General features: G+C 35.1%; 1 protein-coding gene across 1 annotated transcript; it reads left to right on the top strand.

The window, feature by feature from the left end:
• Positions 1 to 1,176: 1,176 nt before the first annotated feature.
• On the top strand, positions 1,177 to 18,209 carry LOC136026034 (thioredoxin domain-containing protein 17-like). The gene is made up of 3 exons (XM_065702192.1): positions 1,177 to 1,374; positions 14,154 to 14,235; positions 17,705 to 18,209. Exons 1-3 carry the CDS (start codon positions 1,230 to 1,232, stop codon positions 17,853 to 17,855), a joined length of 378 nt encoding a protein of 125 aa, XP_065558264.1. The 5' UTR covers positions 1,177 to 1,229; the 3' UTR covers positions 17,856 to 18,209.
• The last annotated feature ends 22 nt before the right edge of the window (positions 18,210 to 18,231 follow it).

The following is an 18,231-nucleotide window of genomic DNA, read 5'->3' as shown; positions in this document are numbered from 1 at the left end:
TCCCATCTGGTGTTCAATGCCGCTCTGAAAACTGGGAGCGCACCGCAAAAACGAATATTTAAAAGCTGTGGACCAAAAAGCTTGGGTGTATTTTTGTATTGCTTGAAAGCTTCATTACAGTCCCACCTAAAAGAATTTCAAAACCAAATTCCATTGAAGTTGTGAGCTTCACTACACAAAAGGATTTTCCATGGTTGGCTGGAATTCCGAACTTTATTGGAGAGATAAGAATTAATAGACTTAGACAGTGATGAAAAAAAAAATAAGTTTAATAGATCTAAAGTGAGACAACTCTTTAACTTGGCTAAAAAAAATTAGTTATCTAGACTTATTCTTAGAAGTTCCATGTGTAGGAACTATTTTAGGGTGCTAAATATGAGAAATTCCTAGTAGCATGTTAATTTCTTAAATGAAGTTAAATATACCTGTAATCTCATTTAGCTAGTCTACTCTCGAAATAATTTTTTTGTCTACTAGTCTTGGATTGTTTGGGTTTGTTTTGACTTTTTGTGGCTCAAATATACCCTCGCTATCTGCTTATTCATTGTTTTTCTAGCTACTGCTAATTTTGCAAAACAACCTGGCCAAGGGCTGGGATTACTATAATTATTTCAAATTGTTGGCAATGGTTTGTCTATAGTCTTTTTGGTATTAATCAACACGAAGCAGTGTACTATCAAATTTAACTCCCTAATCTATCCGTTTATCAAAAACATGCATTTCCAAAAATATGTGCCTGCAAACACAATCAATTGCTAAAACATATCCAGTCACCACAAAGCTGAAAACATTGTGTCTGACATTTTAAATTGCTAATTAATTTGAATTATTGTTTTAGCATATTTTCAGTAATGTTTCAGTTATTTTTTACGTTCGAAGATAAACCTTGAATTTACTTTTGCGGCTTACTCTCTTATTTGAACGCCAAGAACTATCAAACCCAAGTCAGAACTTAATGTGTTTCAGGAGGTTTCAATTTTAATAGCTTCAGGTTGACCACGAGAGGAAAAATGGTTTGTGGTAGATTCAGACTTTGAATACCTTACTTTTTCTCTCGTTATTTGTGACTATCCTGTGTAAATTCCACTAGTCTGTGTTACATAAGCTAGCTTCGCTTTCCGTTGGCTTTTCCCGACTGTGGTTTTTTCGCCGTTAAGACATATCATGTCACGAAAACGCTCAAAAAAAAGAGAGGGCAGAGGCAGAGTGAATTTTCAGAATATTTTAGAATGGTTGGAAAATCCAAAGCAGAAGGATTCAATGAGTTTTCTTCTAAATTGGCTGAAATTCAAGCAAATAATAAGAAACTGATAATCTTGTTTTCTGGATCAAAGGACCTGGAAGGAAAAAGCTGGTGTCCTGATTGTGTGACTGGTAGAAGCATAGGCTAATATTTAGGCTAGAGTCACTTGTGTAGCGTTGGGCAAGGCAAATGCCTTTTAGCCAACCCCCTCCACGCCATTTGGTAATTGTTTAGTTTCATCACAAGCTGTCCAAAGTGGAAACTGTGCTGCAAAGCAGCAGAGTTTCCAGCACTTAAAAATGCTAATTCTAGAAACACATCCATTCCTGGTTGACCTTCCTCATCCATGGGGCAAATTAAAAATGTGTAAAGTAGGCAGGGTTTTGAAGCCAGGGGAAAAGTTGGGGTTGTACAATATGAATGAAATTATATGTTACAAACTAATTCCAGCTATCACAAGTAATTTCTGTATAGTAGGAAGTTGAAAGATAATTATAAAACTCACCCATTAATGTTAATATCCAAGGTGATTCACTTTCAAGTTTAAACTAGCCAGGCAGTGTTTCCACTTTCTCATTTTTTAAATCCCTAATAAGGAGCTGAAAAATCCCTAGAAATCCCCATCTTCAGTTCCAAAATCCTTAAAAATCTCCCATTTTCTAATTACTCCCTGAACCACTTCTCCCTATCTCATTTTACCCATACCATTGAAAGATGACATATTTTGGCTTCTTAGATTGAAGTCTAGCTATAACTACCATAATAGAATGTCTTGTCATGCTGTTTAAAGTGCTTTTTAATCATCAGCTAAATACAAATAGCTTCAAATATACTTCAAATAATATTAAGCAAATAGAAAAGAAAATGTAATACTGTAATTACCTTAAATTACCTGAAATCGCACTGGCCGGCGAATAAGGTTGGGTGAACATCCTGTAGATTCGCCGGTTGAGTGATGGAGGTGGAAGTGCGTTGTCTAGTTCCGTTGAGTAGATCCACTGGCCTCCCAGTGTAGTTTCCACTCCATCGCTGCCCAGTCTTGGTCAGTTGCTTTTTTGAAGTTGTCAACAGTTTTGGACTGAACTGTTTCTTCACTAAGGGAATTCCACAGTGGAACAGCACGAGTTGAGAAGAAGTTGGAACGTTCTCTCCGTGAGCTTCTTTGTTGCTGGAGCTTCTTGGTGTGGCCCCGGGTGTGGCTAGAGAGCGACTTATTAAAAAGCCCTGGTGTGACACCTTGAGAGCTGAACGCTCTCAAGGATCTTCTTGTCCATGACATAGTGGGGAACGGCAAGAGAGACTCCGTACTCAAGCTGCGGTCTGACCAGTCCTGTATATAGCTTCCTGATTGTCCTGGGAGATCTACTGGTGATATTACGTCTGATGAGACCAAGGGACCTGTTGCCTTTTGCAGCTAGGTATCTGCTGTGACTATGGAATTTCATTTTGTCATCAACAATGACCCCAAGGTCTCTTTCTTTGGTGACAGTTTCCAAAGTTATGAGCTTCCCAGTACGATCTGTCATTGTATATGTCATTCCTGGGTTCTTAGGGCCAAGATGTAGGACTTTGCACTTTTCAGCATTAAACTCGAGGGACCAGGAAGAGGACCAGTTGTTGAGGGTGTGCAGATCTGCCTGCAGAGCTGCGCACTGTTGGTTGTTTGCGACTGGGCCAAACAATTTCGAGTCGTCTGCAAACAGTTTAAGGTCATTTTGCACTGACTGGGCTGAGTCATTGATGAACATGTTGAAGAGGGTAGGTCCCAGTTTAGTTCCTTGCGGAACTCCGCTGAGCACTGGAGTTGGGTTTGACATGATTTGATTCCCCTCCTCATCATACATCATCACCCTCTGTATTCTATCCTTGAGAAACTGGATAATCCATTCCCTTACATCTTGGTGGAGTTGATAGAACTCTAGTTTCCTTTCCAGGTACGAGTGTACTACCTTCTCGAAAGCTTTGGCTTGGTCCAGCAAGAGTACGTCAACTGGAAGGCCTTCCTCAATCATCTTGGTGATTATGTCATATGATTGAATTAGGTTTGTCTCCACAGAGCGACCCTTCCTGAAACCATGTTGTCCATCATATAACAGGCTGTTAGTTTCCAGATGTGCAACGATTGCATCATTTAAGATGCCTTCCATGACTTTTGATGGGACAGAAGTCAGGCTGATGGGTCTGTAATTCTGTGGTTTATCTTTCTGTCCTTTTTTGAAAACTGGCATGACATTTGCTGTTTTCCAGTCAGAGGGAATAGTTTTGGAAGCTATTGACATCTGGAATATTCTTGTCAGGGGTTCCGCTATTTCAGCTGCGGTCTCCTTCAGCAACCTAGGATGGATGCCATCGGGTCCCTTTGCCTTGGATGGGTCCAAAGTTTTTAGGCGCTTGTAAGTATCACAAGCTGTGAACTGGATCGGTGGCATAGGGTGTTTGATGTGGGTGATTGGCATATCCGGTGGGGGGCATCCAGGGTCTTTAGAGAAATTTGACGAGAAGCATTGATTGAGGGTATCTGCCATTACCAATGGGTCGGTTATTTTGGTTCCATCGCTGGAGGTAAAATGATAGATCGACCTGCGGCTTGGGTTGTTTGAAGTGACATATCTCCAAAACTTTTTTGGATTGGTTTTTGCCTCTAGTGCTATCGACTCCTCATATCTTATGGTTGCTTTTCTGGTCGCATTTCTCAGTTTGTTCCTGGCCTTTTTGTACTGCTCTAGATGGGCTGCACTCTCACAATTTTTATACTTTTTCCAAGCTTTCTTTTTCTTATTAATGACTTTTTTTTAGCTGTGGTGACATATACGGAAGGGTTCTGGGACGTTCTGAGAAGTAAGTTTTCGTATGCTTCAACTCAAGACTCAGTAGTATGTCCTTGAAAAGCTCCCAGGATGCTTCAGTGTCTAAATGTAGACTAAAGTACAAGATGTTTAATACTGTTCAATCGTATCTTGTAAAACGTAATCAGACCTCATCTTCCCCTGATGTGTCTTCAACATTTTTTGTATGGTGGCTGAAGCTTTCACTGTTTTCATGTGGTGAAGTAACTGATCATCTTCACATTTCACACTTTCTTGAGCCCTTTTCATTCCATATTTTGTTTTTAGAATCCCCTGCAAAGTTTATGTTTTCAATTTATTCTGATGTCAGTTTTTACTACTTTTACAGCACTGAAAAACCCCTTGACATAGACATTTGAAAATGGAACAGTGGAAATAAATAATACTGTTGGTTTCAGGTTAAGATACAAATTCTGTTCCGGCAGCATTTTTTTTTCAACAATACCAAACACCAGCAGGTCACAGCATCCATTGTTTTGACATTTTCAATATTGATGAGGATCTGCCTAGTCTACTCCTGCTTGGTTTTGGTTCCATCCCATGGGATCTGTCCGTACTTCCTAACAAAAGGTAGCACAGAGGCAGGCTGAAGTGATTGGGCTGACACTGGGTCATCCATTTCATCATATTTGTAAATGTCGTCTTCGAAATGGAACCTTTTCTGTATCTGGCCTACTGCTTTGACATGGAACGCCTGTGCAGCTTTGAGAACTACTTTGATTGAATCAGGGAGGACGGCGGTATCTGACCTTGATGTACAGAGGGAATCTTGTCTGTTTGGACCCAAGTAAATGCTTTCAAGGGGAAGTTAAAACTTCCAATTGATCACATCGGTTTCTAAAGCACTAGTTGATTCCACATAGTCCTTCTGCAAGAAGTTCAATGCTGAGACCAATGTTTTAAGCTTTGTTTATACCACAAAACTAGAAATATTTTGGTTTCAAGAGCTCAAATTGTGCTTAAATTTGAATTTGTGACAGAAGTGATTGTTATATTTGTAAAGAACGTAAAAAAGACATCGAGTGGTACTTTTATTGTAAGTCAACAACAACAAATTTACCAATTATAGTATGAAGGTTCATGATTTTCCCCTGGGTATGTAGGCTTGCCAAAAATACACAATCCATTTATTCCTACATGTGCCATTGTTTTTAAAAAATGGCTGTCAGTTTGTTTGTCTGTTAAAAACTAGGGTAATAAAACAATAAGAGAGGTGTTCGAATAGTTATAGCCTACCTCTATTATTCACATCAGTACTTATAAAGCTGGCTACAAGTTCGAGTTCAAGTTTTTTTGATTTTGCACAAAAATCGTAATCACCATACAAGTACTGTGGAGAAAAAGAATCGTACATGCAAGGCTTGTCAAAAAAATTTACTACAGTAAGAACAACTACGTACCCTATAAAACTATCAAAATATATTATAACTTTATTTATCTGACCTGTAAAAAAATGACTTGCTATCTACCAAATAATCTTATGAAAAAACAACCCAAACATATGACTCCAAACCATATGACTCCATTAATCGAGAACAGTCCAAGCTGAAATTATTGTTTGTAGCCCATATCAGCATGGAACTGTTTCAAACAGATCTTTGTTGCTAGTTTGTTACTTAGGACTCCTGTACATCTCAAAATCTGTGTGGAGTTAAAATTTTTTTAGCAACTGAAGTAGTTCTTCTCTGTGATTCCAAGTTCAATTTGATAGGAAACAGATCCTAAATCTAATTGTCCTGTTTTTCTGATCAAGAAGATGAAGATGAGTGTCCCATCTTCCCAAGGTGGAGTGTCAGTAAAGGCTTATGCATAAGGGGAATATTGACTCCAGTTTGGGAACTCTAGTCAAAACTGATTTCAATATGAATGAATATTTGTGCAAACTGACTTCAAAGTAAAGGTATGCTTATACACAACATGCTTGATTCTATCAGCTTTAATTCACAAGAAGTATTTCTTCCTTTGACTAGATGCTCTTTCACTTAGGGAGAACAAACCAGACAACTGTTTTAATTTAGACAGAGGAGTGTGCTTGTGCAAACCCAGAGAAATTTCAATAGCAGAATTTGGTAAAGATTCCAGGATTTTAAATGCAGATGAGGGACAAATTGAGAAAAACTGGATACCATATTTTGGATAATAAATTATAAAAATCCTTGGGGTCATATTTATAGAAGACTTGGTGTTGCTAGATGGGTAAGAAGGTTTTAAAGCTGGAAATACCTAGGCAATCTTCCAAGCATATGAGAACTTTTGGCTTGTCCAAATAAGATTCCAAAAACTTAAGAGCACAGTATAGGAAACCTCTGGGGATTCAAAACTCCATTTATTATTAATACCATCATGTCCTGGAGAAGATTTGATATTAATGGAACTTAGTGCTGCATTGAATTCATCTTGGGAAAATGGTTCTATCATAGTGCTTTTATGTAAAGAAGCATGAGACAAAGTAGCAAAAGGAGGTTGAGTGGAATGAGAAACAGAGTAGTCATTTTTCTTGATGTCAGAAAAAAATTTTGCTTTCATATTTTTGGAAGTAATTGAAGAGCCATCCTGCATGATATCATATTTACAGTTGTCATTAGATTGCTTGCCACTATTGAGTTACCTTACATTAATTAGCTTAATCCATCTGAGAGCTTTAAGGTCTTCCAGACCTGTAGTGCTCTTGTTGGCTAATAAAATCATAATTCTTACAAATTACGGCTCTGAAGCTAATACTAGAGCCTAAATTGGACCATGTGGACTGTTTAGCTTTCTTTTATACCAATTATACTTTGACACATGATTGCTTATGGGAATTTGCTGTTGATGGAGATGAGTTATTTTGAAACAGTTTAAAAGCCTTCATTTTTGCCCAAACTGCAACCATACATCCCTCATTTCACCAAATCTTGGGTCTCTTGAAACCCTTTTAAAAGTTCAGCTTAGTCATGGGTATAGCAGATTTAGCTGACTAACAAGGATGGTTTTCTGGTTTGACTCAGTATAGCATTAGTATTGGAGTTAGTTGAGACAAAGCAAAATCATCTTCCTTTAATAACTCCCAAAAACAGGGGCCAATTGTCTTTGGAGTTGTTAAAAGTTGGTGTGTGGGGTTTGGGAGAATAGCACATATTTTCAATTGAATTAGAGTTGCAGGAGTGATCAGATTACAGAGAGAGGACCTTTATGATGTGAACTTGATCATAATATGAAGATGGACCAAGTAGCAAGTCAATAGTTGAGAAAGTATTAGATGCAATATTATACTGGGTCTGGAAATTCAATAGAGTGAAAATTAAAGTATCTAGAATATTGGATGAAATATTCTCTATGCCTCTTCCTGCTTTGAAACTACAAGCTATTTGTTCCCAGAATGGGCTATGAGCATTGAAATCACCAAGAATAAAGGAATTATTCCCTAAGAGTTCAGATTCCAAAATTGGATATCATTGCTTCCACATGGATTATACAATGATTTTATACCAAGGTGATTACCATTAGCCAGGTTAAGTATATACCTATAATATCAATTTCATCCCTGTAAATATTTAATGGTTGAGGGGAACAAGGGATTGAATCATGCATAAAAATGGCAACTCCTCCCTTTCTATTAGTAGATCTGCCTTTCTGGTAGCACTTGTAGCCAGGCATTTTGATTTTCTTGAACTGACGAAGATTGGTCTCTTGTAGACATATTAAATAAAAAACAAGTTTTTTGATTGAAAGTAAGGAGCAAACATTATAACTTAAAATGAACAGAAATTATTCTGTATATGAAAGGGGATGTCCCCTTCTCAATGCCCTGCTTTTTATGCTAAAGTTTGACTCATTCTCACACTCTACTTTATAAAACAATAAAACACTGTAGCATAAAGAGTGGGGTGTTGAGGAGAGGACAGCCCCTTTCATATACAGAATAATTTCTATTTGTTTTAAGTCTTAATGTTGCTCCTTACCTTCAGTTAAAAAAAAACTTGTTTTTTATTTAATTTCTGAACATTTTTGAATTAATGCATGTTTTGATTTTGGCTCAATGCACATGAATAATTAAAACGGAATTTGCATATTAATTTTTTTGGGCAAAATGGCTTTCTCATAGATTTGATCAGACAATTTTGATATATTAAAGGGTTATGGGAGGAGAGCTAGTTGCCCTCCAATTTTGGTTACTTAAAAAGGCAGCTAGAACTTTTCTTTTTCTTTATGAACGTTTTTATTAGTAATAAATATACATAACTTACAAATTGACTTACATAACAAACTTCTATATTTGTATTGTTTTGTTATGTATATGAGGGGGTTCGCCCCTCGCCAATACCTTGCTCTTTACACTAAAGCTTGAATTTTGCCCCAATTGTTTGAGAATGACGCCTGAATCACAGAGGCCATAGAATAAACATTTGAATTACTAAAAATACTTTAACATAAAGAGTAAGGTATTGAGGAGGAGACGAACCCCCTTGTATATGAAATAATTTCTCTTTGTTTTAAGTTTTAATGCTGCTCCTTACTTCCATTTGAAAAAAAAACTTTTTTTATTTATTTTCTCCTTTTTTTAAATAATGCTAGAAAATTCTGTGCCCCCCCTTTGTGGAAATTCTTTTCCCTCATGATAAACTCCTCCATGAAAAGATCCTCCCAAGTTATGCTGAATCTGATGGTATGATTTTCGTTAAGATTCTATGACTTTTAGGGGATGTTTCCCCCTATTTTCTAAAATGAGGCAAATTTTCTCAAGCTCATAACTTTTGATTTGTAAGACTAAACTTGATGAAACTTATTTATTTAAAAGAAGCTGAATTTTGGATAAGACCATTAAGTTTATTTGAGTTAAGAGAGACACAATTCCATTGTAGGATCTGCAGCTTAATTTCCATAGGTGGGGTTGAATAGGTAACATACTCAATACTTGGTGAGAATTTTTTTTTTATTCAATCATATATATTTAAACAAAAACACATAATTACATGTACATAATCTGCCAGGAAAGCACAAAAGTGCTTGACTAGGGCAGAAACTTAACTAAAGAATAATTAAACAATCAACTAACAGAAACAACAGATCAACTGGATTTATCAAAAAAAGAGAAATAAAGGGGGGTGACGAAGGGAACGAAAAGAAAAAATATAAAAAGAAAAGAAAAGAAAAAGACCGAAAAGAGGAGGACCACACAATATTTAAATCTAAACAGTGTTTCTGTAACAACCCTTCACTGCTCGCTTGAAGGTAATAAGGTCATTTGAGTTCCGGATTTCCAAGGGGATTGAATTCCAGATAGCTGGTGCAAAAAATCTAATTAAAAAAGTTCTTTTTGTTGACGGTGTCTCGTGGACAATGTCGCATGAATTTTGCATTTCATAAATATGCAAATCTTGATTTAAAGTGAATAAATTTTCAAATGACGATGGAAGGAGGTTGTTAAAATATTTAAAATAAAAAGTTGCAATCTGAAAATCCCTAGTCTTTGACACATCAAATATTTTAGTAAGTTTGAAATGGAGGTTAATGTTATCTGAATGCTGAAGAGGTGATAGAATTTCAATGGCCTTATTTTGGATGATTTGGATTCTCTTATAACATGAGAGGAAGTTACTTGCCCATATAGAGCATCCATAAGACAAATGGGGATGAAAAATAGAATGATAAATCATTTTCAGGATTTTTTTAGGGAAACGGAATTTAAGATGGCGGATAACTCAAAGGGACCTTGAAAGTTTGTTACCAATCAATTTAGCATGTTCATTCCACGAAATATTCTCATCAATAATAAATCCAAGATATCTACAGGTTTTTACTCTATTTATAATATTATTTTTTACAATTAAATTGAGGTCTGTTTGGACTGATCCGATTCTAGAAAATAAAATATAATTTGTTTTACCATAATTTAATGTCAAATACTATGAATCAGCCCACAATATAAATTCAGCCAGAGCAATTTCCATTTTTAAATAAAGAAGGTAGATTTTCACATGCAACAAAAAGAAGTGTGTCATCTGCAAATATTATGATATTAGCTTCAGATAAATAATATTTTAAATAGTCAATATAAATGAGAAAAAGCAGTGGTCCCATTATTGAACCTTGTGGCACTCCACATGGTAAAAGATGGCACTCTGATGTTGCATTTGCATTTTGTACAACTTGAGCTCTATTAATAAGATACGAACGAAACCATTTTAAAGCCACATTACGTACACCAAATGATTCAAGAATTTGGAGTAATTTATCATGATCAACAGTGTCAAATGCCTTTTTAATGTCTAAAAGTAAAGCTGCGGGTATTAGGCCTTTATCAAATTCATCATTCACCCAGTCAACCAATTTGAGAATTGCAAGGTCCGTAGAAAGTCCTTTGCAAAAGCCAAATTGGATATCACATAGACGATTCTGCTCCTGGAGGTAATCATACATTCTTTTATGGACTACTTTCTCATAAATCTTCAAAAAAAAAGGTAAAATAGAAATGAGTCGGTAATTACTCGGTTCATTTTTTGACTTCCCTTTGTGAAGGGGTAGCACTCGGGCTAATTTAAGTCTTTCTGGAAAAGTTCCCTCTTCAAGTGATAAATTAATCAGATGAGTCAAAATAGGAATAACAATTGTTTTTGTTGCTTTAACAACTTTTAACAATACTTCATCTGCTCCACAGGATTGTGATTTCATACTCATAATTATTTCGTTTATTTCATTTTCATCACAGTTTCTAAAAAGGAATTCAGAAGTAACATGAAGTGGTTTAATTTTGGGGACTGGTGGACTTTTTGAATTGAAGACAAGTCCTTCCTTAACTCTTCAAAGATAGAATTATAAAAGTAGTATTCTGTAATATCTTTAATTATAGTAGCTTTTAGGGCTTTGGGCAGATTTGATTAGATGATTTGGTCCACGGATGCAATATATTTAATTAGTTTAGACATATGAGGACCATTTTGATCTTGTATAGTTTTAGCTTGTGTGGATATATTAGGTGAGGCTGCCACTCTTTCAGACCACGATGTCTGACTAAATCTAGGATTTCGGAGGGCAGGACTTGCTTTGATAATATTGGGGTGCTCATTTACCAGCAGTGGGATAGATATCTGAGTTGGAGATAACTGTGTCTGATTTTGGTTATTTTTGTGAGGGTGTGGCCAAGGGTTGGGTAATACGTTTGAGATCACTTCCTTATTTCTTGGAAACGATGGTCCTTTGGAAAGATTAGCAAGCTCCTTTGCAGCTATAGGAAATGGGACATTTTCTTGATAAGCCATCCTCAAAACCTTGGCCTGTGGAATATATTTAGGATATAAGTTACAACCTGTAGACTGGTGATCACCTTCACAGTTGATGCATTTATAAGCAGTAGTACATTTAATTTCACTGGAAAAGGGATGGTTACCAAGAAAATTGGGGTAGATTGTGTCAGAGGAAAAGTAGTACTTAGATGTGTGACCAAGCTTAAAACATTTTGAGCATTGAATAGGCTCTTCTTGGTATGTTTTATGGGTTTTAGGGTGACCAAAAAGGAACAATGAGTCAAACTGGGTACTTGCTGTTAAGATAAAAAGGATACTCTTGCTGTTTGGTAATGCATTAGAAGCTGGCTTGCCTATCCAATAATATTTATTTAATATTTAAATAATAATAGGTACATTCTTTTGTACTTATTACAACATTGAAAATAAATATAAAAATTACAGTGAAGTAAAATCTTGACCTGATAAGCTTTCAGTAATTAATATCATTATACATCAAATAAAGAGCCAATGATGCAGTAGGCTTTAGGCTTTTACAGTTAGGAAAGGGGGCAGTAGGCAAATGTTTGTTTGTTCAAAGCTTGATTTGCATATTCAATTTAAGTTTTCCTCATTCTAAGATTTATTTATTTATTTATATTAGTACCTTTTGTATGTTTCTTTGCTATGATTGTTTATTTAATTTCTGATCGTTTTTGGTTTCATTTATACTTTAATAATAATTTCTGGTCGTTTTGAGTCTGAACTATTATAGGTTTATATTTCTGTTGATCTTAAGTTTAATATTTGGCCTTTACTTTTATTTGAAGAACTTTTTCTTTCAGAAAGTCTTTTTAAATTAATTTCTGTTTGTTTTTGATTGCTAAAGTTTCAAGTTTCTCAACATTTCCCATTTCACAATCCAATTTTTTTTACATTAAAGTTTCATCGAAGTATCAACACTAGTATCAAATTAACAATATCAAAGTAATAGATTATTAAAGTAAAGAAAATATGAAACTGTACAACTACCCCTTCCATATATACCTTATATTCCCCCAGGGGCTTGGCTTACAACCCTTGCCCCTGGATTGTGTCAATCCTGGAGGCATTGTTATATTGTATTTGAACTATGTTGAACACGATGGGTAACTTAAAATTTCTATTGGATACATTTGGGAGAAGGAAGGGCATGGGAGGGGGATAGCTAATTGCCCTCGAATCACTTTTTACTCTTATAAAGGGAACTAGAACCTTCAATATCCAGTCAAATGAGCCTTTTATAAAGTTTATATGCCCATGCTTTCCATAAAACCTTATATGCTCCTTGGGCATAACTTACAACCCTTGTCCCCAGGCGTTAGGGGGGGGTCACCTTACAGGAGTTTGTATTTGATATTTGGATTATTTCGAATAAACAGGCTATCTCAAGATTTTGATTTGATGTATTTGCGGAAAAGAGGGCATGGGGGTTCTTGTTGCCCTCCAGTTGCTTGATTCTTTAAAAGGGCATTAGAAATTCCAATTACCAATCAAAGGACCTCCTGCAAAGCTTTTATAATCACCTTTTCCAGAAAAACCTTATATGCTCCTGGGGTATTATTTACAAGCCTTGCCCCAGGGCTCTGGGGGGCTGCGCCAACCCTGGAGACATTATTATATGATATTTGGACTATTTTGAACAGAAAGACTATCTCAAAATTTCAATTGGATGCATTTACATAAAAGAGGACATTGGGGGGATAGTTGCCCTCTAATTACTTGACTCCTATAAAGGATACTAGAACTTTCAATTTCTAATTAAATGAGCCTCCTACAAATTTTATATGACCATCCCTTCTGTAAAAGCCTTATATGCCTTCAGGACATAACTTACAAGGGTTGCCTCTGGGTTCTGGGGGTTGTGTTAGCCCTGCAGTTTTGTTATCTGATCTCGGGATTATTTTGAACAAAATGGCCATCTTAAAATTTTCAATCAAATGCATTTGGGGAAAACAGGATGTGGGGTAGGGCTAGTTACCCTCTGATCACTTTTGAATCTTGAAAGGGGCAATATAACTTTCGACTTCTAATCAAATGAGCTCCCTCCAAAATTTATACAAACACCCTTTTCATATGAAGTGCCTCTGGAAAAAAATTGAAGCCTTATGTAAGGTGGGTTTAACCTTAAACATAAGCTGTACTCTAAAAACTGGGTCTTAGAACAGTTTCATTGTTACAGTAGTTCAGTCAAATATATAACCAAAGCAATAAACTATTCTTTTATAGAGCTATGTTAATAATTTGCCATTGATTCCATAGTTAAACAGTCAGTTCTTTTAAGTGTCTTGAACATTTAATTTCGTTTTTGTCCCATGCTTTTTCTTTAGAGAGTATGCTTCCAGGAAAATAAGCCAAGATTGGCCAAAATTGACTCCCTCTGGTAGATCCATGAAAAACACCTCAACAGGTGTTATAATTTTAACAGTTGGGCCAACAAGCAGAAATCCCCCCTCCCCCCAACTTAAAAAAACACGAAAAACATCTAAACCGAAAAACAAAACTGTCTAAATTAAATTTTAGTGAATTACCTTCATTTAGGAATCATAAAGTACTAGCCCCACAATCACTACAGCCCATATAGAGAAATTATAGTAAAGTAAAATGTCTATTTTACTAAAGCCACAAGCGCTATGGATGTAAAGCATCAAATTAAAAGTGTTTTAAGCTTTAATATTTTACAGGAAAATCCCAGATAGAATTTTTAAACTTGAGAATTGACTAGTTTTCATATCTGTCAGTTTCCTTTAGTCTTTGTTCTAGATTTGTATGCACCCAATTTGTTGGTTTAACTTTGGCTAATGATACCTTTTCCACTTCTAGTTGAACCAGTAATTGAAAAAGTTATAAATACACTTAGTGATGATTTTGAGTTCTTATATGTTGGAGTTGGTGACAAAACCAGGTAATTTTTTTAAATATACCTACATTGTTTCAAATAGCATTCTTATTGGTCTATTAGCGCTTAGATTTTTTTTTTCAAATCTATTGCTAAGTTCTGTAAATTTAACATTAACTATTTTCAAGTATTTATATATCAAAGTTGAAACTTGGGTAATTTCGAAGGTAACCCTGCTTTGCCATGATAATAAATAAAAGTTCAAATAGGGATAAATTATTTTATTAGACATTGATAATTCGCAAAAATACTGGATATTTTGGTCAAACTTACAATGACCATCATCAGCAGAAATACTGACATGTATCTCTGGTGGTGACAGTCACTGTTCATGTGACCAAAATATCCAGAATTATCTTTGTCTAATAAAAGGATTTATCCCTATTTAAACTTTTATTTATCATAAAGTGGAAACTTTGGTTATTTAGTCCTTATGCATCTCTTGTGTTCACTTACTAGTATACTAGTCTGATGAGGAGATACGTTGCAAATTTACTTTTAAACTAGTTAAATTCATTTGTTTCTTCAGTCGAAATTAAAAGTTAGTGAAATTTACATTTTTAACGTGAAAACTTCTGAGGTGGAGGAAATCCTCTTTTCGTCTGACATGCGTGGGGTACTGTTTTTTGGATACATTTTTCTCTATTTTGTATCCACAGTTACGTTTTCATGAATGTTTTGTTGTTGTTGGTTTTCTAAATGAATTATACTCATTCACAATGAATGTCTGAGCTCTTTTGAAGTTTATCTGTATTATTTACTTCTTTTTTTTTGGGGGGGGGTTGGGAGGTATTTAAATTCTCTCATCAAGTCACGATCCCGCTAAGCAGGGATAGTTTCAATTGATAAGCCAGAACTAGATGACAGGACTAGCTGCACATCAGCAGAACACATAAGCATTTGCATCTGCACAAATGTCCAAAATATTTAACAGAGACGTAATTATTTTATTTATGATAATGTGTAGTCATGTGCATTAGCGCAAACACAGTAAGAACTGCAACACCTTATGTGGAAACGTCTTATGTTTAGACGTTTTGACACCTTACACGACTTGGCAATTCCATTAGTAACAGAGTTAATCTTTGGGTGGACAGAGTAAATACCTCAAACAGTAAGTAGGTTCATGGCTCAAATTGTTGGCAGCTAAAGTGTATAATGGCAGAATTGAAAAATCCATCCCGTATTTCAATAAGTGCCCTGGCGGCTATGGTGTGTACATTGAAAAGTAGAGTGATGTTCATTTGGTTTTTCAAGGAGCGTTTTGCTGATAGATTTTTTTTATGTAGAACGTTTTGTGCTTTCTGGGCCAACCTTTACTTCGAAATTTAAGCTGTTTAACTGGATGCTAAATCGTTTGCAGCATCTATTTAAAATATTGATATAACTTGCCAGAAAGAACTTCAAATTTTCATATTAATGAAAGTACACTGAAACTTGGCTGATAGTGGTCAGTGTGAATACCTACTGCAAAACAACCCTACCCTGGTTTTTCCCTATCCTTGGGATAGAAATCCAAATATGTAGAAAATGGTACTTTTTTATGGAAACCTTTCAACATTTACTGATCAAAAATTTATAAAACATGGCTGCCAATGAGACAGCAGGTTGATCAAGTTTTTACACCTTGCATAACTTATTCAAATCTCCCCCCCCCCTCCACAGGAACAATCTACCCTTTTTTCCTCTACAAGTTTGTCCGATATTGTCAGTACACCATTCTCTGATTGAGGGGGAAAACATCACGTCTTAAAATTTTTACAGGTTAAAAGGGACAACTTTTTACGTTAGAAAGAACTTTCTAGCCTTCTTTCTAACATGTATTAATTTGGTTACTAGTTCTTGTGATTAACCTAATTGTGGAACCAAGACTTAGTCACACCACTAAAAAAGATGGGCAGTGGTGAAGGCTCCCGTATTAATAAACTAATTTTTTCTCTAAAGGTTTATGAGTCTGAAAATAAATAATAAAGAGTAAATAATAAACAGAATAAAGCTTTATTCTGTCTGATTGCCTAAGCTTAATTTTTATTCCCCTTAGAGATAAAAATTTAGGAAATATTAGACTCACCTCTAACTGTCATAAGTGTCCTTGATGCCCTATATAAAAATTCTCAACTACCAAATTATTGGCTTAATCTTATTCTAGCTGCTTTTCTTTCAAAGACTTTCTGTTCAATTGATGATCTGACAGTTTATAATGTGCTTATTTGAAAACTTTAAAATGAATTTCGTTTTGATTACTACTTAATAAGAATTATTGCTTACTTTCTGTCAGATGCTGTCCACTGTGTCAAATACCAAAATAGTTAATAGAACATCTACCAGTTTTTGCAACTTGCCGTAATGAGTTTTGTTTGGCCCTTTGCCGTTCCTTGTTATGATTATTATGGGCCGTGCTTCGTTTTTTACTTGTTGCAGCTACCACTGCAACCATGATTAGTAGCATTGGTGAAAACCTATATAAAAACTGTGCACTTGATATTCTTGATGATATATCCAGCATACTTTTTTCTAGCAACATTATAGTTAACGATTGTAAATATTCAGTTCTCACCTATTTCCTGAATATTTCTTGATCCCTTGACAACATGATCATTATTCATTCATGTCTTGTTCATTATTTATGTCCTATTTGGCATTATTGCTTAGCTGAGGGAAATAAATGTAAACTCGAATGTAATTCTAGAGGCAATAAAACCTATCTTCTACCTTCTACACAACAGACATAAGTCCTTTGCATCAGGTTTGGGTGAAAGGCTTAATTAATTTCTTGGACCAAGAATTATAGCCTTGTTACCAAACCTAATAAAGTGTCGCCTTCCAAAGGCTCTCCATTCTCACTTGAGTTCATTGAAAAAATGCATAAGTATAAGTGGAGTTTTATGCTGTCCTTTGTTTCTAATTAATTGAATAAACAGTGTAAAAAAAATAGTTTTCCAAAGAAAAGTAGAGTGATTTTAAAACCTAAAACGAGCAAAAATGACGTTAAACATTAAGTTAAGCTTAAAACGAACAGAAATTCCTATGAAGAAATAAATCAGACATAAGACGAAGACAAATTTAAGTGAATATTCATATTAAACATTAAAAATAACAGATTTAATGAAATGCTGCTAGGAACTTAAAACAGACAAAATCACCACAAATAAGGGTATTATGATCTATCTCGCTATTTCACCCTAAATAGACTCAAATTCTCACAAAGGGCTCTAAGACAAAACTTTTCAACAGATTTGATCAATATTTTTTAGCACATTTTAAACTTTTGTGGCAGATTTTATACCTATTGGAATTTAAAAATGATAATCTTTTCTTTGAATCTAATAGTACTCTTTATAGGGTAGCACTTATCGCCTGGTTTAAAGTAACGCAAATTTGGGTAACATGCAGTAACATAAGGTTGAACCGTCCAATACTCTCTTGTTTGTTTTTAGTATCTAAAAATATAATCTTTAATTTCTCTGCTTTTTAGCTGGAAGGATCCGAAATGTATTTTTCGCACTGACGAGCGATTGAAGCTACGTTTCATTCCAACTCTGCTTTACTGGGGCACATCAAAAAGACTTGAAGAAGATCAGTGTCTGGACGAAGAGAACATAAAGATGCTATTTGAGGAAGATTAGTTAACTCCCAGTGAAATAATTTCAAATTAAAAAAAAATTCCCATAAGTTTCCTGTCATGTAAATATGAAAGTTCTTTGATCCGAGTATTTGATTATAAGTTTTATTTTTCTTGGTTAATTTTGACTTTCCTTTGTTTGCTTAAAAAAAAGAAATAAAAAAAAAAAAAAAAAAAAAATAAAAAAAAAAAAAAAAAACCACAAAAGTAAGCAAGCTAAACAGAGGGTGTACAAGCCATCGAACTCTCGAAACCAAATAACTTTCATATTCAATGTGGTGAGTGTCTTTGTCAGTAATCGCTTGTATTTTTGGGTTCTTATTTTAAGAGTTAAAATAAATTGTTTCCGTTATCACTATTTCTTGTTGTAGTTATTTAGC

Source organism: Artemia franciscana, chromosome 4 (genome assembly GCF_032884065.1).
Source record: "Artemia franciscana chromosome 4, ASM3288406v1, whole genome shotgun sequence".
NCBI classification, from domain to species: Eukaryota; Metazoa; Arthropoda; class Branchiopoda; order Anostraca; family Artemiidae; genus Artemia; species Artemia franciscana.
This window is presented reverse-complemented; position numbering and strand designations above follow the sequence as displayed.

Bases quoted from the DNA above. Each gene is read 5' to 3' on its own strand.
- LOC136026034 (XM_065702192.1), top strand. From the start codon at position 1,230: ATGGTTGGAAAATCCAAAGCAGAAGGATTCAATGAGTTTTCTTCTAAA. The intron at 1,375-14,153 runs GTAGAAGCATAG...TTCCACTTCTAG, and splicing joins GTGTCCTGATTGTGTGACTG to TTGAACCAGTAATTGAAAAA. The intron at 14,236-17,704 runs GTAATTTTTTTA...TCTGCTTTTTAG, and splicing joins GGAGTTGGTGACAAAACCAG to CTGGAAGGATCCGAAATGTA.